This window comes from Acanthopagrus latus, chromosome 1 (genome assembly GCF_904848185.1).
Source record: "Acanthopagrus latus isolate v.2019 chromosome 1, fAcaLat1.1, whole genome shotgun sequence".
In the NCBI taxonomy this organism is placed as follows: domain Eukaryota; kingdom Metazoa; phylum Chordata; class Actinopteri; order Spariformes; family Sparidae; genus Acanthopagrus; species Acanthopagrus latus.
In genome coordinates this window covers 572,753-595,851 of record NC_051039.1, presented here as the reverse complement: position 1 = coordinate 595,851, position 23,099 = coordinate 572,753, and the positions used below count along the sequence as shown (strand labels likewise).

The following is a 23,099-nucleotide window of genomic DNA, read 5'->3' as shown; positions in this document are numbered from 1 at the left end:
AGTGGAACTTTCCATGTACATACTCATTTGCAAACAAGTAATTCCCATTGTCCACTACAGAGGACATGCTATAAAATTTGAATAAATGAAGTTTAAACTTTTTTTTCTTTGCAATATGTTTTTGCCCACCCCAACACTAAATCTATGTAAAAAAAAAAAAAAAAAAAAAAAGTAATTAAAAAACTTTTTTTCCCCTGGGTCTCAGGAGGTTAAAGTGTATATGTTGTGTATATTAACATGGTATAATGTACATGTTGTGTATATTAACATGGTATAATGTACATGTTGTGTATATTAACATGGTATAATGTACATGTTGTGTATATTAACATGGTATAGTATATCTATAGTGTTTCTATGTAGAATGGAGTGCCGTCAGTGTAACTCTGTGGCCCGGCAGCGTCTCTGCAGCAGATCGGACTGAGACATCCTGACACGCTCTGTCTCCACCTTCAGACCTCCGTCTGCTCGTCTTCTTCTCTTCTTCACCTTCAAGTCTAATCTTTTGCTGGGGAGGGGGAGGGGTGCTCTGCCAGAAGCCAGTTTTGCATCATTCCAGTTTTGATCTGAGGAAGTCAGTCAGAGCTCACCATAGTTCTGAGCTCCCGGAAAACCTGACGGCTTACAACAAATCCTGAGCGGGATAAAACCCTTCCTGTTCCTGTGTTAGCCTACAAGCCAAAACAAAGGGCACAGTTAACCAAGACAGGAGAAAGGCCACCGACCGCTGCAGCCGTCCAACCCGCCGCGCACACGGGCTTGTGACATCACAGGGGGGTGGAGCTTGTAGGAAGAGGCCTTCGTACAGCATGTTAAAGAACAAAAGAAATGCTCGTTGAACCTGCACAACGTTTTTATTTTCCTTTTTCACCTGAAGTCACGTTCACCAAAACACTGTTGGCTCACTATGCTGCTAATGCTGCTAACGCTGCTAACGCTGCTAACACTGCTAACACTGTTAATGTTCAGAGTTCAAAGTGACACCTTCTATTAAAATGTCTTCTTCTGTCCAACAAACAGTCCAAAGCTCAAAAGCTGTTCAGCATTTTCACATCATCAGTACTGATTAATTTAAAAAAGTGCTACTTGTCTCTGGTTGCGAGAGTGAAATCTGAACTGCACAGTGCCACCACAGAGAGAAAACAGTGTGTACCAGTCTGACTAGTGGCTGAGTCATGTCATGACAACACCACGCAGAGACCAGCAGCCCCAAAAACACTTTTTCACTCAAGCTAACGCTGTGAAAGAAGCAGATGTCATGAGTCGTCTGAGTGTCTGAACTCGATTCACTCGGTCTGATCACGTTTAGAAAGTCTGGAAGAGTCGAACCATCATATCACTGAATCCTGTTTCCAGTTAAAGGAGGACGAAACAGGAAGTTAGCTGCTCTGACAGAGGACGTCTCTGAGGGACGCCGACACTGGATCCAAGTGGACGAACTCCTGTCAGTGCTGAGCAAACTGCTAACACGCTGGAACATGCTAGCTGTAGCCAGTTGATTATGGATCATCACGCACCTGAAGAAGAGTGACAGACACTGAACTAGCGCATGTGCTGTCAGTCGGCTAGCATGCTAATTAGCTGTGTTGCTAACAGAGGCCCACTGCCAATGTGAGATGTCGGGACGTCGTAAAGCCCGGAGGAGCAGCAGTAGAACCTGGACTGGAGTCAGTCTGAGCTGAAGGTGTTTTGGTGAATCTGACATCAGGTGGGAAAAAAAGAATCGATACCAGAACAGTCCAGAGTCCAGTCCAGCCGTGCTCACACGAGTCTGAACACAAAGACTCACAACTCAGCAAAGCTGAACACTCAGAAGCACAACATGTCAAACGGCCCCACAGCAACACAACCATCACCGCGTCACACTTTCACTGCTACACACTTCTGCTTCTGTTTCTGTGTCAGGATATTAAAACAGGAACTGTATTTGTGCCACACAAACTACACAATGTACTAGATTATGAATTATTATTATTATTATTAATAAATATTGAGCGTCATCACATCATCACACAGAACTACAGGGAATAACATTAATGTTCTGACTGGTTCTGTTACTGCTCAGAGTTTTAGTTAAATTACATTTGATCACCTGAAAGTAAATTAAATGTGATTAAAGTGAATAAAAACTTCAGACCACCTGATAAAAGTGATCATTCTTTTTACTTTGTTAGTTTAAATCTTTTCTTTTCTGACTAATCACAACAACATCTACATGTGAACACGTGCCCAGCATCATCTGCAGGTCTCCATCAGTGTGTTCTGACCCGTCAGAGGTTCTGTACAGCCTGTCTCCATGTGTGACCTCCATTACATCCTAATATTGTTCTTAACTAAAGTGTGTTTATGTTATATAATAACTGAATGTGTCAATTTAATGTTTCACTGAAGCACTTCCGGTCTGCCCCCCTCCTCTCTGCATCACCCATATTGAATCTTTTCTCTCTGCAGTGCACAGTCATGGGTCCTCAGTGCGCATGCGCACCATCACATCCTGCTGATCAATAAATCTGGCCCGGACTGACCCGAGTTATGACTGTGGGCTCTCACGGTGACACGCTGGTTCTGATCCAAAGGATCACCGGACCTCGTGCGCATCCAAAACCGCAGTCAGGATCAAAACATTCACTTCCGTTCAAGCATCACTGCGGGACACACACACACACACACACACACACACACACACACACACACACACACACACACACAGAGAGTCTGTAATCCGGGCCGGATCTGGCCCGAACAGGCCTACCTGGCGCACCGTCCGCTCCTTTTCCGCCTTTTGGGAATCTTCATCTGGGATTTTATTTCGGCACAAAACGTCCTGGTCCAGAAAACCCACCGTTCCTCTAAAGGGGGGCCGGGGTTAGGGCCGCACAGTCCCGCAGGACTAAACCACCATTTATTTCTCCTCTAACAGTCCCCGATCAGTCCGGACCGGCTCCGTCCTCAGGCCGGCCGTCCGGTGCGGGACCGGGACGCACCGAGTCCAGAGAGAGACAAAAACCGCGGTTCTGTCCCCGCAGAGTCCAGGAGCGCTCATTAAAACCCCGCTGCTGTCCGGGTCCGGGTCCTCCTCCGGTTCTCCGCTGCTGCAGCTGAGGAGGAGGAGGAGGAGGAGGAGGAGGAGGAGGAGGATGGGAGGATGCGGACCGATCCTCCTCCTGCTGGACCGGATGCTGCAGTCAATCCCGGGACAGAAGTAGATCCAGAAGCCCGGCTGAGGCGGTCCCGGGCCGGCTGTGGGAGGCGGGCTGTGGGTGTCGGGTTCTCCGGCTCCAGCCTGTTTGTCCGCACTGCAGCTCCGCATCCACCCGCGTCAAGCGCGCGTCACCGGACACTACCACAACATCCGGTCAGGCTTTCAAAATAAAACTGCCTCTGATGAACTGCTGAGCGATCAGAGTGCAAGTTCAGTTCTTCTCGTCACCATCAAGTCCAAAACCACCAACAGTGTTTGAATCACGACATGAACCTTGTGAAGCAGAACCGGGTCCGAACACACCTCCTCAGTCCAACGAGCACTAAGGAAAATCATTTCCCAAAGAATCATGTTCAGTTGACCCGTCTGATGAACGCATGCGCCAGACAAACAGGAAGCTGCAGAGCAGCCGCTAACTGCTGCTAGCTGACGCTGCTAATTGCCAGTTAGCTCAATTAGCCGTGCAGCTAGTGGTCCAGACTAGACCAGCGGACTGTTGGTGTTTACACTGCTAATGCTGGAGCTTTGGACCGGGACGGGCCGGGGCTAACGAGCTAGCATGCTAACTTGTAAATCCAGAGGCTACGTGGATGACGTCAACACTGTCGTTTCTTCATCCATCATTTTAGTTCCGCATTGAACAGTTTCAAAGTAAAGTTCCTGCATGCAGCAACGTTAAAGGTGCAACACGTGACATCACCACCTGTGTTAGCATATCACTACAGTAGCCACTCGGTTAGCCTGGCAGCTAGCTAGCTAGCTAACTGTTTCCTCTTCACACTGTTTTATTAAACTCACCAATTCTTACATATCACATGTAGTTTACTCAGAAAAAAAGATATTCATTCAATCAGAAGAGCTCAGTTTGGTCACTCTTCCTGATAATGTTGTTGAATTGTCGTTACAGTCATCTTTGTTTTTATTATCATACCTTATGTATTTAACCTGGAGGACACAGATTTGATACAAGCTGCTGGAGACTTTAGTGTCAGTGCGCGCGTGTGTGTGTGTGTGTGTGTGTGTGTGTGTGTGTGTGTGTGTGTGTGTTCCAGTGTTGATCAGGTTGATTGATGACTCATCAGGTGTCAGCAGCATCATTCATAACTCATCTGACTGAACATTTCGAGTCTCACAGCTGTTTGTCTATCTGAAGTTTGTCAGGAGAGAAATTATTCTCAGGTTTGATGCTGTAAGAACGTTTACAGAGGAAATGAAAAGCCTTCAAAGTAAAAGCACTCCAGCTGCACCTGCTGACACATAACAGCAGCTTTGCTGCAGAGTCGCTTCCTTTGTGTCAGCAAGTTGTAGGTTCACTTTACAGACACTTTACTGATTTTGTTACTTTTACTTAAGAAAAGGTTCTGAACACGTGTTCCATCTCTGTGATGTCACAGGCTCAGGTGTGTGACTGCCACCAGGTGGTTGGTGCACGACTGGAAACATGAAATGCACCACAGACAGGTACAGCACTCAGGTGCTGGACTCAGGAACCGTTCTGAGGTTCTTCACCTCTCACGCTGCAGACAGAACATAAAACCGCCTTTATTCATTCTGCAGCTCCGTCTTCACCTGGATTAATAACACAATTCTGCTGGAAGAAAACTGTGTGCAGCTGAAAATGATCCAGCATCATGTTTATATAACTCCTGCCTCCTTCAGTTTTCAATTTAGTTTATGATCCTGTACTTATTTGTCATTTGTTGTTTTATTTTGAAAGTACTGACCGGATAGGGTCCGCTGTCCTTTCTTATTTATTTAACGGCACAGTTCAGTCCCAGCCTCTCACCAGCACGTGAACGCCTCACCATCCTCCACGTTACCATCGTACCTGTCCTAATGTTCCTCTGGTGACGTCACAGCGCCACAGACTAACATCCTGCTCCGGATTAATTTTCAATAAAACACAATAAATCGACTGTGATGAGATTCTCCTCATCCGACACGCTGCACACACACACACACACACACACACACACGCCCAGCTGCTCAGCATCGCGTCCTGCAGCCTCCTGATCGATGCTCTCCTCGATCAGCTGCTCCGTCTCTCCTCTGCCCTGCTCGCCTTTGTTTGTTGGTTTGTTTGTTTGTTTGTTTTCTTACCTGAGAGTTGTTTCCCGTCCAGAGCCGAGCAGCAGCATCCTCTGCTCCATGTCTCCGTCACACACACACACACACACACACACACACACACACACACACACACACACACACACACAGCGCCCCCTGCCGACCCGGAGCTTTGGGGCAGGTCACGTGGGCTTCACCAGCTGACTGCTGAAGGTGTTACTGATGACGTCAGACTGAGGACCTGAAGGAGGACATGAGTCCTCCAGCAGGGGGAGCCACTGCTGCTCTGATCACTCTGATGGCTGATCAATACTTTTTATTATTGTTATCAATCTTTTACTGTTAATCTGTTATTGATCTGTCTAAGTGTCTCATTATCTATAATAATAATAATAATAATTGTAATGATACTACTACTAATAATAATAATAATAACATCTCATGACTTCCAACATGTGAGGAATGTTGTCACATCACTGATCTAATAACAATCATGTGATGCTGATTTCCTTCTTTGATCAGTAAGCTATTGATTAGTGATCAGGTCCCTCACACACTCGCTCACATCGAACCCTCAGAACGACTGAAGTTCAGCATGAATTTAAACTTTCAAAGTAAAACGTTCCTCCTCTGTGTTTTTGTGTTGACACATGACAACAGATCAAACATGAGTGTAAATATTCTTTATGTGAAAATACAGATTCTCTTTGTGTTTCTGCAGCCTGCAGGACACAGATATAAAAATATAAAGTGGATATGACTGGACACATCACAGGAGTATAAAAACTGCATATAGATCAGAGACTCTGCTTCCCTTCATATATTTCTGTACATTATTGATCACGCAGAGCTGAACGCCGGGTTGGAGAAGTTGCCGCTGGTTGGAGCTGTGGGGTCGTCGGTCTCAGCAAAGTCTTCGGGGTCGAGATCGGCCTCAAACATCCGCTGCAGCAGAGCGTCCACCGTCCGATATCCTGACAGGAAACACAGCCAGCAATACTGTGATCAGTACTGATCAATACTGTGATCAGTACTGATCAATACTGTGATCAGTACTGATCAATACTGTGATCAATACTGTGATGGACATAAGTCATCTGTATCTGCCTCAAAGGATCTCAGAAGTTCTTTTACTTTGTGAAACAAGCTAAGAAATCTGACCCTTCAAAATAAAAGCATCAACTTCCAGGCTGCCTGCGGCTCTTTCTTACTTTTTGAAGCGATTTTAAACATCAGACCCGGCTTGCTGTTTGCTGATTGGCCGGTTCCCTGGTCGCTGTCGATGGTTTCCATGGCGTTCACCAAGTTATCCTCCAGCTTCTCTCTGAAGTAAACAAACCCAGCTGATCAGAGTGTGTGTGTGTGTGTGTGGTTGATTGACAGGTGGTGGTTGTCATGGTAACGTACTGGGCCACAGCCAGCTCCAGTTCCTCGATCTTCTTCTCCAGAGACGTCTGCAGGTCGCTCTTCTCCACAGAGTACTCCACGAAGAACGCCTCGAGGACGAACGCCACGAAGATGCTGAAAGACAACAGGAAGTGATGTCATCAGCTGGGGGGGCGGGGGGACAGGATACTGGAGCTGGAGACGGATGGTGACTGGATGGGGGGGGGGCTGATGCTGTGAGCCTTACTTGATGATGATGATGACGACCACGATGTGGAAGAGGACGAAGTAGATCCGCGCTGACACGTGGGTGACGAGAGCGAAGCCGCTGCTCAGCAGTGGAGTCGTGTTAAGAAACAAACTCTGTGGGCTCAGCTGGAACATCACGCCACTCTGCACGCCACTCTGCACGCCACTCTGCACGCCACTCTGCACGCCACTCTGCACGCCACCACTGCTCATGACTTCAGTCACTTTACAGGCTCAGATTATTAATAAACTGATCAACAATAAATGATGTTTGATTCCAGATTAAACTACGCAGCAGTTTATAAAGTCACCAAGACTAAAATAGGAACCTATGTATTCATTCTTTGTTTCAATTCACTTTTTACCTGCAGTATTCAAATTCTTTCATCCTTCGTTTCATCTATTAAACTTTTCACTTCATTGCGTCAGTCTCTGAACCCGTTGTTGAAGGATATCGTGCCACTGGTTGACCACGGTGAGCTCCACCAGCAGGACGAAGGAGGACACCACGTCGTTGAAGTTGTTCTTGCAGTAGTTGAGTTGTGCGAAGGGCGTTCCGTTCAGCAGAGGGTTCCCGCAGTACGCCTTCGCAGGGTCGCTGGAGTCCGCCTCGTAAAACTTCACCTTCCCTTTGAAAATCTCCATCCCCACCATGGCAAAGATGTAGTACACCACCTGAGGAGGAGCCAGCTTCACTATCAAGCCCAAACTTTCTTACAGACTCACAATCCTGCTTCAAAATCAGGATAAAGATGGAACAAAGACGGCTGTACCGACGCCTCCACGACCAGGACGGGTGGAGTGTCGTGCTAAACCTGCAGTACTTCCCCTTCAGCCACTAGAAATACACATCGGTTTGAGTTTACGCTGTTTAACAGTTCGGCGCTTTACGTTACTGTAAAACAGCCTGTTCCTCTGGCACTACGTTCTGCTTCAAGAGCCAAACAAACATAGTGTAAACTCAAATGGATATATATATATTTTACATGGCTAAAATCCAGCACAATGCTCTGTTTCCACTCGGTGCTACACAGAGCTGATGGTCATCGACTGCAGGCAACACACTGACTGCAGGTAAGCACACCGACAGACCACAGCTAACACTTACAGTCTGCTAACAAATGTAGACTTGAGATTTCTTAAAACAGCTTTCAAACTACTGACTCCTCTCTGGATGCTGTTGATGTTATCAGCAGCTGGGCTTCATGGATGGTGCTGCTGTTGGCCCAAGACTCAGATCTCAGAGCTCTGTGATGGATCGTGTTCCCCGCAGGATGAACTGTCAGAACTCTGGTGATCCTCTGACTCCTCGTCTAGTGCCATCATCAGTCTGAATGTCCGACAGTAATCAGACGGTGTATATATACTAAACATCAGCTTGTTAGCATGTTGATTTAGCACCACAGTGGATGGAGTGACGTCGCAGCGTGAGGACGGTTCTGCTTGTGATTTCACCCTCTAACATTTGGACCTTTGGTTGGCCTCGTTTCTGGAGCTGGAAGACAGTTTTACTTTTAACTCCCAAAAACTCCAAGCGTTCCTCAAAATAAAGTTTTGGGGATATCTTGAGGAAAAGATTGCTGTGGATCTTTGAAGACATCTCAGACTGCTGACTGGAGGGGAAATGAAAACATCAATTGATTTTTACCTATATTGATGATCTTCAATCGATGAGTGGAGAAAACTTTGCAAAAACAGAACCAGGCAGAGTGATCTCTGTACACTGGCTACATGTGTTTGGTCTGTCAGTTAACATGGAGACGGTTATTGAACCACAGCTCTGAACAGGTGATCTGTTATCAGTGACTTACAATGATCAGCTGTCCGAATGTGAGGATCGCCGGGCCGATCCGGATCAGGGTGTTGATGATTGTACGAAACCTGACAGGGAATGTCGTCCTCATTAGTAAAGACATAACACAGCCATGAAGACAAGTAGACCAATCAAGACAGATCTTATCCCAGGTGTCCATTCACTGCTATGGATACCTGCAGGTTACTGTACGTACCTCGAGCAGCGATTTACCTGCCAATCAGAGACAAGTATTCTTTAAATGGTATATATAATCAAACCTTTTGATACTGTCCACCACCCGGATCAGTCTGAGGACTCGCAGGATGAAGACAATGTCCAGGATCTGACGGCTGGTGTAATCCCCCGCTACAACCAGACGGGAAAGTCAACTGGTCACGTATACAAACACACTGTGATGCTTCGTACACACTGTCTTATGAAACGCACAACATCAAACTGCATCAAGATGTTTTGAAGTGTTTTCATTTTCTCCAGACACAAATATCTCTCCAGGTTTCTACAAGCCTGGACGGGTTCAGTTTGAGTGGGAAGGTGCGAATCATGGGCTCCTGTGAATAAAACACATCTTTCCTGTCAACATTGAGCAGAAATTCTGCAGAGAAGTCTGAGAAACATTAAAGGCAGATTTTAAGACTATCATCTGCATAGAAGTTGATATTACTCCTGGGCGATAAACAGGGTCTGGCAACCTTTATTATTCTGGCTTCTACTGTTACTTGTCTCAAAACCAAACGCTACAGCTGAACGATCAGAAGTCTCACTAGAAGGAAGAACAAACAGATCTTACATGACTTCATGGCGGAGTTGATGATTGTGGCGACGAGAGCAGCGACAACGATGATGGTGTCAAACCTGGAACACAAGACAAACATTTCAGCTGCAGTCGAGTCTTTCCTTCAACAGCCCACAGACGCTGAAAGCAAAACCAGCGTCAACTCCAGACGAATCGAGTCTCAGCCCGTTTGTGTTCACATGACGTCATTAATTTAATGACGTCCAGTTGTAACGTCAACCAGCTGAGAGGGAGACAGTACTGAGCATGTGCAGTGAGCCTCGCGACGTTGAAGCAAAACAGGAGCTGAGCTCAGCGAGCAGTTTTCCTTCAGGAAGCCATCTTTGAATCCAGTAACCACCGTTTTAAGGAAACATCCATGAAACATACAAACATCTCTGACTGCAGCGGCACTGCTCGCCAGCAGGTGGCGCAACACTGTGGAAAAGAAAAGAAATGGCAAAGAAAACCTGTTCAACAGCTGCAGCAGGAGTTTCAGACGGCTCTGAGAGAAACACACTCAGTGTTGACTTCATCAGGTACGCCGTCTGATGTAAAGAACCTGAATCCTGCTGCGTTTTTACTGAAGACAAATCAGGTCCGTGTTCCCATGAACCAGCCGGTGGAGCGCCACTCGCTTCAGCTGGGATACAGATTAGAAGCCAATGTTGAAGGTACGTTACGTCTCTCACCACGAAGCGAGCAGGTCCAACTCTGCCCAGACCAGAACAGAAGCACAGTGATACAGTACCGAGGTGAGCTTGCTGCTGGGTTTGACTCCTGGCATCCCAGGGCTGAGTCAGCAAACACAACTGCTAACCTAGCTGCACAGCTAACCGTGCTAACTACCTTATAGCAGTTAGCAGTTACAGTAGAGAGCTGAAGTCCCGCCCCCTCCGTTGGACCTCATTGGACCTTATGTCAGACAACATTAGCCAAGCAGTTTACGAGTCATAACACCGATCATACAGGATCAATACATCATCTGTCTCTCTTCACTTCCAGACCAACGTTTGACCAAATAAGGGGAACAGGAAGGGGCGGAGCTTCTGCTCTCTGTAGCGACAGGTTAAGCTACCTGTTCAGAGTCGAGGTGGAGCAGCCGGACGATATCGGAACACTTTCTCCATGAAATCTGATTCAGTAACACGCGGCTCTGATGGCGTGTTAATAGACATTAAGAGAGCATTTGTTTATGACGGCGCACCGCGATCAGATACACGTGTTTGTAGCGTTTTCGATGAAATGAGGTCGTTGTCCCCTGTTGGATTTGATCCTGGAGCACGAGTGGGAGAAGAGATGAAAATACCTCCAGCTTGACTTCATGGGAACTTAAAGCACCAAGCTCAGCGTTACTGGACTCAAATATATCAAGAGGTGATTCTAATATTCTGACCGGCTCATTAACAGAGACAGCTCTCAGTTTACCTAATAAAGTGGCCACTGAGTGTCTGAAAGAGAAAACTAAACCCGACGTTCTGCTTGTTGGACACCTGATTGACACGCGTCAGCTCTTTTCTGCTGTTTTGTCTTTTATTCTTTTCTTTTTTTTTGGTTTCTGGCTTTTCCTGAACATCTTTTTAGTTTTCACTTTCAGACCTTTTTGTCCCAAACCAGCACCATAGCTCAGAAGCTGCCTTCACATTTAAACAATAAATAGAACAATAAATGAATAAAGTCCAAGCAGAAGCAGCACATGATGGAAGGGAAACACGTCACGTACCTCGTACTTACAATCTGGGAGGCAGATAAACTGTGTGAGACGGACGTGACACAGCGGGTTGATTTGTAAATGTTTTCATTGTTCGATCAATACTGATCAGGTTTCAGACACAAACAGTTTCAGACAGATATTGAAATACAAACTATTGTTACCTTCAGTTTCTCACGGCATTCATTAATCTCGCTGCACATCAGCTCACCGCGACCCTCCAAACCCTCCAAACCCCCAGATCACTGAGTCTGCAGTGTGTGTGTGTGTGTGTGCGTGCGTGTGTGTGTGTGTGTGTGCGTGTGTCTGTGTGTGTGTGTCTCTGTATAAAGATCTGGATCCAGTGAAATTAGCTTCAAAGTGTAAAAACAACTTCCGGTTGTGATCCAAAATGCAACAGTAGTTATCAAACTGACAGCAGGCGGACGACTGACTTGATGTTTGCAGGTTTTAGGTTGATGTTGATGTCAGTGTTGAACTTTACCCAGAATCCTTTGGTCATTTGGGACTAACACTGTGTGACAGGGTGAGTGTTGCCTCGTCCTCACCAGTTCCAGAAGCTGTGGCGGGAGAAGAAAGCTCTGGGCTCGAACACGTAGAGCTTCAGCAGGATCTCCAGCAGGTACAGAGCCAGAAAAACCCACTCCGAGTTGGAGATGAGCGGATTCTCCTCGTCCAGACCGATGAAGACAGCGTTCACCAGGATGATCAGGTCGTACACGATCACGAAGGCCCTGAAAGGCACCAAACAGCCTGTTTACATGATGTTTGATAAAAACATCCTCATGATCCTCATGCACACAGAATCATCTTCTGCTGAGCGCTGAGAACAAACAAACAAGATGAGGAAGATGGAGAAGGCGAGGCCACATCCTCACACTTCTTCTTTGCAGACGAAAATGGCGGGCGCTCCTGGACGCTTCAGACGGGTAACGATGACTAAATCACTGAGAGAGAAACCTGCAACCAGACTCCTGATCTGATCATTTAACTTGTTAAGTATCTGAATATCCTCACATCTGTCTCACCTGTGTTGGACCAGCCGGCAGAGGAGGCGGCTGGGGGCCGACAGGTAGAGGGCGGGGCACACGCCCTGGAGGGGGTGTGGTCTCGACTTTAGTGTGATCACCTCAATGTTCAAGAGGTCGGCCAGCTGGACGAACGCCACTTTACCTGTCAATCAGAGTCCAAGAGATAAAATGACAAACATACTAAATCTTATAAGTACGTTATGTAACCTGTGTGTGACTTCCTGTCTCGCTCTCTGACTCGCCTGGAGTCACAGAGACGCTGCGTCACCTCGAGGAAACTCTGCCGGAAACATTTGTGATGATTTAAAAACACGTCAACAACGTGACGAACAAAGGTTGAGTCGTTTTCAGACATGTTGTTGTAGAAATGTTACGGATAACATCTGTAAAGTGAGTGTGAGTCATTAAAGACAGAGTGCACGACTGCATCACATCAGGATCCTGGTTCTGATCCCTTCCAGTCTTATATGATGTTTACACGAAAAGCCCGGTTCTTCCTCACGTTGCTGTGAGTTCAGCTCTACTGCAGAGTTTATCTCAGACTGAAGTGGAACTGGATGATAAAACAGTCTGACTTCCCCCATGTGGGGGGTGAGTCTGCAGATAGTGACTCTGCCGAGGAATGAGAGCTGATGTTCTGATGTTCTGCGGTTCTGTGGTTGTGACGGTGCAGAACAGAACGAAGCCTCGCACAGTAACCGACACTCAGCTCGGACTCAACCTGCTGCTCTCACACATCAACTGAAACACTGACTCTGATCTACAGAGGTCGTCAGAGGAGGACTTTATATCCTCAGGAGGAGGAGAGGAGGACTTTATATCCTCAGGAGGAGGAGAGGAGGACTTTATATCCTCAGGAGGAGGAGAGGAGGACTTTATATCCTCAGGAGGAGGAGAGGAGGACTTTATATCATCTGGAGGAGGAGAGGAGGACTTTATATCCTCAGGAGGAGGAGAGGAGGACTTTATATCATCAGGAGGAGGAGAGGAGGACTTTATATCATCAGGAGGAGGAGAGGAGGACTTTATATCATCAGAGGAGAGGAGGACTTTATATCCTCAGAGGAGAGGAGGACTTTATATCCTCAGGAGGAGGAGAGGAGGACTTCATATCCTCAGGAGGAGGAGAGGAGGACTTTATATCCTCAGGAGGAGGAGAGGAGGACTTTATATCATCAGGAGGAGGAGAGGAGGACTTTATATCCTCAGGAGGAGGAGAGGAGGACTTCATATCATCAGGAGGAGGAGAGGAGGACTTTATATCATCAGGAGGAGGAGAGGAGGACTTTATATCATCAGGAGGAGGAGAGGAGGACTTTATATCCTCAGGAGGAGGAGAGGAGGACTTTATATCCTCAGGAGGAGGAGAGGAGGACTTTATATCATCTGGAGGAGGAGAGGAGGACTTTATATCCTCAGGAGGAGGAGAGGAGGACTTTATATCATCAGGAGGAGGAGAGGAGGACTTTATATCATCAGAGGAGAGGAGGACTTTATATCATCAGGAGGAGGAGAGGAGGACTTTATATCATCAGGAGGAGGAGAGGAGGACTTTATATCCTCAGGAGGAGGAGAGGAGGACTTTATATCCTCAGGAGGAGGAGAGCAGGACTTTATATCATCAGGAGGAGGAGAGGATGAGTTAAGTTTTGCTGTTTAGGTGAACTGTTCCTTTAAACGAGAGAAGGAAAACCCACGGCCTCCTGCCGTCACTTTGCATGATGGGTACAACAGTATGTGGTCAGTGTCTATGTGTGTGTGTGTGTGTGTGTGTGTGTGTGACCCACCGATGCAGCCCTGGTTCTTGTCGTCGGACACGCTCCACAGCAGCTCTCTGTGGGCGTTGCTGAGGTCGGGCTGCACCAGTCGGACCAACTGGTTCCAGTTAGCCTGGCTCACCACGGGCTCCCCGCCCTCCTCCCTCTGCTCCTGCAGCACGGCGAACGCTCGCACCATCTTGTGCCTTTTGGCCCTCACCAGCTGCCGTACCTCCTCCTGTCGGGGCAGAGAGGCAATGAGAACTACAGACATGATTCACAGACATTAACTGATCAGCTGATCAGGTGATGATGGAAACATGTGGCCTGATCACACAGGAACACTAAATGAACAACGGATGGATGTTGTGTCTCCACCTTATAGATTATATCATATTGATGTCTTTCCTTAATGACTGAAACTTTAAATTAACAAAATATAAAACTCTCCACATCTTAGACATGTTTTTCTTTCCTGTTTGGTGAAATATAATAAATGTCGTCTGTTTAAACTTTTGTTAATCATTCTTTTCATGTGTTTTTGCACCACAGAGTCACTGTGCCTGAGGCTGGACCAGCCTAGCTAACAGCTAGTGTTGGCTCACTAACCTCATCACGTGGTGATTTGAAATATAATCTATAAAAACACATCACTGAGGAAACAGAATTCAACTTCTGATTCCATCCTGTGGGCCTTTGCTGCACCTCTCTCATCTCTCGACTGTCCTGTCAGATAAATACTTCAGACAGCTCTGATGGAGCTCAGGAATACTTTCCTCTGAGCTGAACTGTGAACACGCAACAGAAGATCTTGATGGATCCCGTCGGCCAAAGGTGTGAAATAAAATGCTCACAGTTTTTAATCTGGTTGCCAGCTGTCGCCTTAATGTTGCTAAGCTAGCTAATGTCTTCAGGTCTGTGTACAAAGTCCAGAACCTGACGGCTCAATGAACAGACTGAGCACGCCGTCGTACCTTCAGGTATTTTTTGTAGTTGTTGTAGACGACGGCCAAGAAGACGGACATGAAGATGTAGGTGTTGATGAGGATGTACAAGATGAAGAAGATGGCGAAGCCATTGCTGGCGTTGTACGCCGGCATCCTGCCAACGAGAAGCAGAAGAGAATACATGCAGGTGTGAGATAAATGTTTCTGAAACAGTCACTTCCTTCTTCTTTTCTGTCGACCACACTGTCTGAATTCTGTCAGACAGACACAAACAAACATCTTTGAAACTGTTCTGTGGAAACAGAGTTAACGTTTTTTTGATGCGTCATTAACATCCTCTTTAATATCAGGAAGTCAAACACATTTTAAAACAGAAAATGTTTTGTATTATTTCAAAACTCATGATAAGGAGATGAAATGTGTTGATGGTGATGGCTGAGGAGGTCGGAGGTCAGCGTGATCAGACGTGACCTCCCATCAGCTGACAGACGGTTGATAAGAAGTCTTACATGACGTCGGGGCTGTTGGCAGTGGTGACGAGGACGTACAGGTCGAAGACGATCTCCAGGTAGTTGGTGAAGTACGGAGCTCCATCGATCGTCTTCAGGCCTCTGCACAGGAAACACACACCAGATCGTACTGTCATGGAAGGTAACTTAGTACATTTACTCAAGTACTGATATGAAGCACAATACTGAGATACTTGTACTTTACAGAGTACTTCCACTTCCTGCTGCTTACACTTCCACTACATTTATTTACTAGTTACATAACTGTACATTTTTAAATCACTTTATTGTGTTGGTGGAAACATTAAGTGATAATCAAACAAGTGTTGATTTGATGTCCGGTGACAACAGAGTGAAAGTACAGCTGGACGTGAGCTGACAGTCGTTACTTCAGTCAGCAGTGTTGTTGTGTGAAAGCCCACTGAGACGATGTGATTGTGATTCTGGGCAGAATAAATAAAATGTTTTTGATTGATTATGGAACAGACTGTGCAGACAAATAAAGTGTGAGGCTTTCTGAAAGTGACTTCTTCTACCCGAGGAGCCACGAACATCTCGACCACCTCTCGTGAACAGCAGCGCCTCCTTCAGACTCCTCTGGACCACAAACCAACAAACTGCTGCGACCGTCGGGCTCCACCAGCCGGACCGCCGGCCTGAGCAGCAGCTTAGACACTGGTCGTGTGTTCATCTCACCGTTTTCCCAACAGTTTGAGGGCCATGAGGGAGAAGATGAGGAGGCTGAACATGAAGAGCAGGAAGACGTAGAAGATCTGAGGCAGAGCGTTCCGGATGCTCCTGAACGCTCTGCGGAGCTGAACACAAACACACACAAACACACACACACACACACACAAACAGACACAGTTAATGAAGCTGCTCATCCTCCCACAGGAGTCCAACACACACACACGCCCACCCACCCACACACACACACACACACGCACACACACACACCCACGCCCACCCACACCCACACACACACACACACACACACACACACACACACACACACACACACTCTCCGACAAATGATGCATTCAGGCGCCGTCAGCTCACATTTCCATGTTTAACAGCAGGAAGTTTAAACAACTGAAGACGATCGTGATCCACAGATTAGAGACCGTCAGTCAGTGGAGAAACGCCACAACATGAGCTGCTCACCTGAGACACACCTGAACACACTTCTTCCTCTCCACCTTCTTCTCCCTCACTTCTCCTACTTCTTCTAAAAGGATCTTAAAGGATCAGAAATCTTTTAATGTCCCACAAACAAATTTCCCCGTCTGCGGGACATTAAAGGATTTCTGATTCTGATTCTGATTCTGAATCTTCTTCAATTCTTCTTCACAAATCAAATATGGATGTGGGAACTATTACAAAACTAACTATTCTTTTTTAACTTTTGGTGTCTTCACTTTTGTTATTGTTAAATATTGTCTATTTATGTAAAATGATTGTTAATCACCAATCATATTAATAACAAGAATAAAAACGATTGTAATAATAACAACAACAACAATAATACCTCAGAACAGGCCAAACAGCTAAACTAATGACCTCTCAGGTAGTTAGTTTCCATGACAACATGACTGCGGGCTCAGACAGGTGAGACAGGCGGGTCGTTACCTGCCGTCCCTCGGTGACGTTGACCAGCAGCAGCGGGCGCAGGACTCTGGACCAGCGGACGGCGCGACAGTTGGAAGCTTTCAGCGCTCCGTAGATGATCATATCCACCAGAGTGAGCTGACGGGACACAGAGACAACAAACACCAGACTGTTCAGCAGTGAGACGGACAACTGATCCTGTCAGCATCTGTTATATCCGTCTATACGTGCTGCGTTTGAGCCCTCTGGTGCATTAAAGGGTCAGTCTGCAGTTTCAGAGAAGAAACTCAAACTGAGAATGTTAATCTTTACAATATACAAACCATCTCCATCAGTGAATAAACCAACTGTTCTCAAAGGAAACACTGGTTGGAGATATAAAGGTGGCAGGGTCCGCCACAGATAAACAAAATAACAGTACAAATGTGTTGTCCTTTAATGTAAAACTCTCGCCAGAAAGCAAGCAAGGCTTTATTTGTGATTAAATGTGAGTCAAACTTTCGTGTAAATGCATAATTACGACGAAAGAGGCACTTTTAAGATTTACTGTAGTTTCAGTGTTCATGTGTAGAGACCCTGGTGATACGACGAGCAAAGTTTCATGTTGTGTCGAGACTTCTTAGCGTTTTAAAAATAGCGATTTTGATGCTAACGCGCCAGTGCCCCTGCACTGAAAATTAGCTAATCTGACACCGAAACTATGGTAAATCTTAAAAGTGTCGTAATTATGCATTTACATGAAGCTTTGACTCATATACATTTATATACACAAATAAAGCCTCTGTGGCTTTTTACCGAGAGTTTGACTTTAAGGTCAGTTAGTTTATACAGACTGCTCCTTTAATCTACAGACTGAACCTTTAATCTACAGACTGAACCTTTAATCTACAGACTGCTCCTTTAATCTACAGACTGCTCCTTTAATCTACAGACTGAACCTTTAATCTACAGACTGAACCTTTAATCTACAGACTGCTCCTTTAATCTACAGACTGAACCTTTAATCTACAGACTGAACCTTTAATCTACAGACTGCTCCTTTAATCTACAGACTGCTCCTTTAATCTACAGACTGAACCTTTAATCTACAGACTGCTCCTTTAATCTACAGACTGAACCTTTAATCTACAGACTGCTCCTTTAATCTACAGACTGAACCTTTAATCTACAGACTGAACCTTTAATCTACAGACTGAACCTTTAGGATCAGGACCAAGCAGAGAGACATTCACTGACTGCAGGATATTACAGCGTCAGTGTTGTCCTGTAAAAAGCTCATCAGGAGGGCCTCACATGATTCCATGCATCCTGATTGGTCGCTTCAGTCACTGAGTCACCAGGAAGTCTCTCTGCTTTTGAAAGGTGCTGACGAGGCAACAAACATCTCCGGCTAAAGGTTGTTTCACAACCGCTGGCAGAAAGTCTTCTCAGCACATTCTGCAGCTCCTGACAGGAACTCAGCAACGACTGAGAAACCAGCAACTGTCCAAACTGCACAGGTCACCAACCGTCACCAGGACAATCACCAGCTCTACGTCTCCAGAACACTGACGACTGAACCCAGACTGTCCGATGAGCCCGGCTTTCAAGGAACCAGGGTCCAGTTTGATTTGGGATCTAAAACTTGTTTCTCCGACATATTAACATATTACATATCAGCAACATTGACACCTGCAGACAGTCTGTTCAATGAAGACACCTGTGTAGCCCCTCCCACCAGACTAACGGTGTCATCAAGCCCCTCCCACCAGAGTAACAGTGTCATCAAGCCCCTCCCACCAGACTAACGGTGTCATCAAGCCCCTCCCACCAGAGTAACAGTGTCATCAAGCCCCTCCCACCAGACTAACGGTGTCATCAAGCCCCTCCCACCAGACTAACGGTGTCATCAAGCCCCTCCCACCAGACTAACGGTGTCATCATGCCCCTCCTACCCCGAGGATGACGATGATGCAGATGTTTTTGGGATCTTTCCAGAACTTGTCTCGAGGGATCACTTTGGCGTAGTGAACCAGTCGGATGGTGAAGACGATCAGACACAGCAGCTCCACCAGCATGGTTGCCTGGAAACAACACCACACGACAGACTTGTTTGTGATTGGCTCTCAGACTCGGCTTCTATCTGCACAGTTAACATGGCTTCTCTCCTGACAGGAACCAGGAACCAGGACGACGTCTCACCCATGTTGGCAGAGCGAAGACGGCCGGCTCCTCGAAGAGCGCCAGAGACAGATCGACCAGGATGAAGACGTAGAGCAGCACCTGAGGGAGCCAGTGGTTGTAGCGCAGGTACAGTCTGAAAACACAACACAGCTGCTGTTACTCTGCAGGAAGCTAGCTGCTACAGTGAGCAGCAGTTAGCGGTCACGCTGCCTCCTACTGACAACACCTGGAACAGCAGCAGGTAGCTGAGTCTCACCTCACAGCCTGAGGCGACGTGTCGAAGTAGATGTTCCTGTTGTACTGAGCGTCCGACACATAGATGGAGGCCAGGTCGAAGTCCTGACACACACACACACACACACAATGTAAATATTAATGAGGTAATGACACAAACCGTCTCCATCAGTGAGTAAACCAGCTGTTCTCTGAGGAAACACTGTCTGAAGCTACAGAGGTGGCAGGGTCCGCCACACAGAAACACAGTAAAACAGTATCACTTGTGTTACTTTAAGTCTCTCCTGGTGAGTGTGAGGTCGTCAGGAGGAACCTGCTGATGTCTCATGTCGAGGTTTAATAATGATCAGTAAGTTATTGATCAGATCAGGAGTGTGTCTCACGTCCACGTTCAGTTTACACGTTATTTTCTTGTTTTTGTTTAGATTTTATCATCGACTCACTGATGAATCAACCAATAACAGATGGCACAGATTGATCGGGTGGCTGCGGCTGTACGAGGACGAGGACGCAGACACAGAGGACGCGTCTCTGTGACCAGCGTGTCATCAGGACGTCTTCAGCCTGAAGCTGCTTCCTGTTTGTTTACGAGCAACAAGCCTCAGTTAACTGCTGCTTTATGAGGCCACAGGGACAAGAGTCCACCTGGGTACTGAGACAGACAGAGACACGAGAGACAGGTTAAGGTCTTTATTGTCCCTCGAGGGGAAATCTGATTTGCAGGAGAGGGTAAGAAATACACAAAGACAACATAAAGAGGACGTGGGACATTAATCACAGTTCCAGCAAACAAACAGCCAAAAGATTCAAAGTAGCAAAGAGTCATTAGCAGCCACAGTGATGTGCTGCTGAGCAGTGCAGTGGAGGTTTAATGCAAATTAACACTGGGAACAAAGGAACAGTTAAACCTGGGGACCTGAATCTCCACCAGATGGTCCGAGCTGGACAGGACCGGCCGAGTCCTGAGCAGAACTGGTCTGTCGTGGATATAATAATAATAATAATAATAATAATAATAATAATAATAATAATAATAATAACTGCTAAAGAAAGCTGCTGCTTGACCATTATTCTTCTGGTTACTTTAACAATACTGAGCAAATGATTTTTGTTTTGCACTGAGAGGTTCCATACCAAGAAATGACAAAATTTAAACTGGACTTCTATTTGCAGATTGCAGACGTATTGATCATGGTTCAAGTTCTTGTCGCCCTCCCAGGTGCCCGTCTCAACAGGCGAGCCCTTGATTACAGCTGGGAAGGTTGAGTGGGAGGTTTTCCTGAAGTCTTTAGTTTCGTGAACATTTAACAGTTAACTAGCTACAATGTGCTGTGGAGAAATCTACAAATAAAAGCCTTGCATGAGTTGTTTCACTCTCAAGGTGTTTGTACAGATCATTAAATAAAGTGGTTAACCCGGTAACCCTCTATTAACCGGTATGCAAACTGCATCAGGTGGAGCAGACCTGAACCCCATCAGTCCAGATTTATTAACCAGTAGCTCAGAAGTCTCCATCCCCAGTGAGGTCGGAGCCTCAGGCCTCAGGACATGAGGCTGTTCTTTGGTTTGTTCTTGGCCTCGGGTACAACAGACTCCCTCCACAGTTTGGGGACTTTGTGCTGGTAACTTACGAGTTAAAGAGATCAGTAAAAATCTCACAGAACTGATCTACACAAGCTTTAAGAAGTCTGCCAGTGATCCTGCCAGGCCCAGGACTCGTCCTGACGTTACCTTCACTGACCATGGATCTGACGGAGGGCGTCCTGAAGGCAGCACCATCACCCAACATGTCAGACACATCGCCGAATCAACTTCATCACTATCACATGAAGTCAAATCATTCAGTGCATGTGCAAGCTGAGCCGTCGATGGTGATTCACATGTTGTTCTTATTGTTCTGGCTCATCGTGCTTCAGCTCATTACAGGACAGTTCTCCTCTAATCTGCGCTTATACTGGAGTTTAGCCCTGTTAATGTCATATCTGGCCTCTTCCTCTCCATGTAGGAAGGCAGAATGTTTCCTGTGCAGAGCATCCGTCACTGCTTTATTCAGCCGAGGTGTGTTACTGCAGACAGCTTCACATGTTTGATGGGACGATTGAGTCTTTTAGATAAAGAATATGAGAGGAGGACATCAGCTGAAGCTCTCATCAAGACCAGTAAACACATGAAGACACACACAGCTGGTGCAGTCTATCTGTCTGTCTGTCTCTGTCTGTCTCTGTCTGTCTGTCTGTGTCTCTGTCTGTCTGTCTGTCTGTCTGACTGTCTGTCTCTGTCTGTCTCTGTCTGTCTGTCTGTGTCTCTATCTGTCTGTCTGTCTGTCTCTCTGTCTGTCTGTCTGTCTGTCTGTCTGTCTCTCTGTCTGTCTGTCTGTCTGTCTCTGTCTCTTCTCTATCTGTCTGTCTGTCTCTGTCTCTCTGTCTGTCTGTCTGTCTGTCTCTCTGTCTGTCTGTCTGTCTCTTCACTATCTGTCTATCTGTCTGTCTCTCTGCGTGTCTCTCTGCGTGTCTCACCTCTTTGCTCTTTGCAGAATTTCCTCCGTTCGGGATTCCTGTTCCTTTTCCTGCAGCCTCATCAGGAATGTGCTCGCTCCTCTCCGGCTCGGTCATCTCTCAAACTTTCTCCTCAACTCCTCCTGAAAACTTCTTCTGGTGTGTCGGCCCGAGCAGCGTGCGGGGCCGTGCGGGGCCGTGCGTGTCTCTGCGGGAGCGAGAGTCTTCAGCTGTTGTTGTAGACGTCAGCGCGGAGCGTGTGTCCACATCACGTGCTGTCCTCTGGGCTCCATCAGGACTTCTTCACACTCAACTGATCCGAGCCGCTCAGCGTCCTCACTGATAAACCAGAGCTGCTGCTGCCTTCATGGCCCGCAGGAAACATGGGGCATCAGAGCATCAGTGACGTGGTGACAGGATCGACGCCCTGAGAGTGAAGCAGTGCACTCAGAGACTGTGACCAACTGTGACTCTGACACTTTGTGACCAACACATGAACACACACTGAGACTGTGTGAGACACTTTGTGACCAACACATGAACACACACTGAGACTGTGTGAGACACTTTGTGACCAACACATGAACACACACTGAGACTGTGTGAGACACTTTGTGACCAACACATGAACACACACTGAGACTGTGTGAGACACTTTCTGACAGTTCGGCTGAAAACACAACGAGGATTTTAAAAGAAAGCAGGATTATTTTAATCAGCGCGTTTCTGTTTTTACTTGTGAACACTGAACTCGTTTACATTTGATGTTTGACAGAGAAAATAATTTAGTGTAAACCTGAGAGAGGACACTTGCTATGATGACACAAATGAATAAATAGAATAACTGACAGGAGATGAAAAGATAAAAACGGTTCGTTCTTTTATCTTTTTTTCAATACTCATCCTTATATTCAATCTCTGCTTGTTTTTATTTTTTGTTTTTATTTCATTTAATTTCCAAAAAGTTTTTGTTTGTTTTGTGTCAGGTTGTCTTTTGTCGGACTTTAATCAGAGACAGTGAAGGCAGCCCGACGCGTCACGTGACCCTCAGCAGCAGGATAACGGAAACGGACAGACACGCACGCACACACACACGCACACACACATGCAGACACTGGGACACACAGAGGCGCATATTAATGGACAAATCCG

The 23,099-nt window shown here is 46.4% G+C and overlaps 3 protein-coding genes across 8 annotated transcripts in view; 1 reads left to right on the top strand and 2 right to left on the bottom strand.

The window, feature by feature from the left end:
• The window catches only part of ttbk1a (tau tubulin kinase 1a), a 45,579-nt gene extending 40,182 nt beyond the window's left edge, over positions 1 to 5,397 (bottom strand). The window contains exon 1 of one of the 2 annotated variants that reach the window (XM_037105382.1): positions 5,303 to 5,397. The gene's annotated coding sequence lies outside the window, so the exon portion shown is untranslated. Of the gene's footprint in view, positions 1 to 2,752; positions 3,326 to 5,302 lie in introns of those variants that run through there. The other variant, XM_037105392.1, reaches the window with a different exon arrangement.
• The window catches only part of LOC119023366 (NACHT, LRR and PYD domains-containing protein 12-like), a 286,857-nt gene that overhangs the window by 213,162 nt on the left and 50,596 nt on the right, over positions 1 to 23,099 (top strand). The window lies entirely within an intron of this gene.
• On the bottom strand, positions 5,938 to 22,322 carry tpcn3 (two pore segment channel 3). The gene is made up of 19 exons (XM_037105821.1): positions 21,969 to 22,322; positions 19,475 to 19,557; positions 19,237 to 19,351; positions 18,990 to 19,118; positions 17,077 to 17,193; positions 16,144 to 16,262; positions 15,448 to 15,549; positions 14,966 to 15,092; positions 14,022 to 14,229; positions 12,232 to 12,376; positions 11,752 to 11,937; positions 9,508 to 9,572; positions 8,978 to 9,065; positions 8,716 to 8,785; positions 7,360 to 7,579; positions 6,903 to 6,993; positions 6,677 to 6,790; positions 6,481 to 6,593; positions 5,938 to 6,243 (listed from the first exon to the last, which is right to left on the bottom strand). The coding sequence occupies exons 1-19, from the start codon at positions 22,062 to 22,064 to the stop codon at positions 6,110 to 6,112; spliced, it is 2,322 nt and encodes a 773-aa protein (XP_036961716.1). The 5' UTR covers positions 22,065 to 22,322; the 3' UTR covers positions 5,938 to 6,109.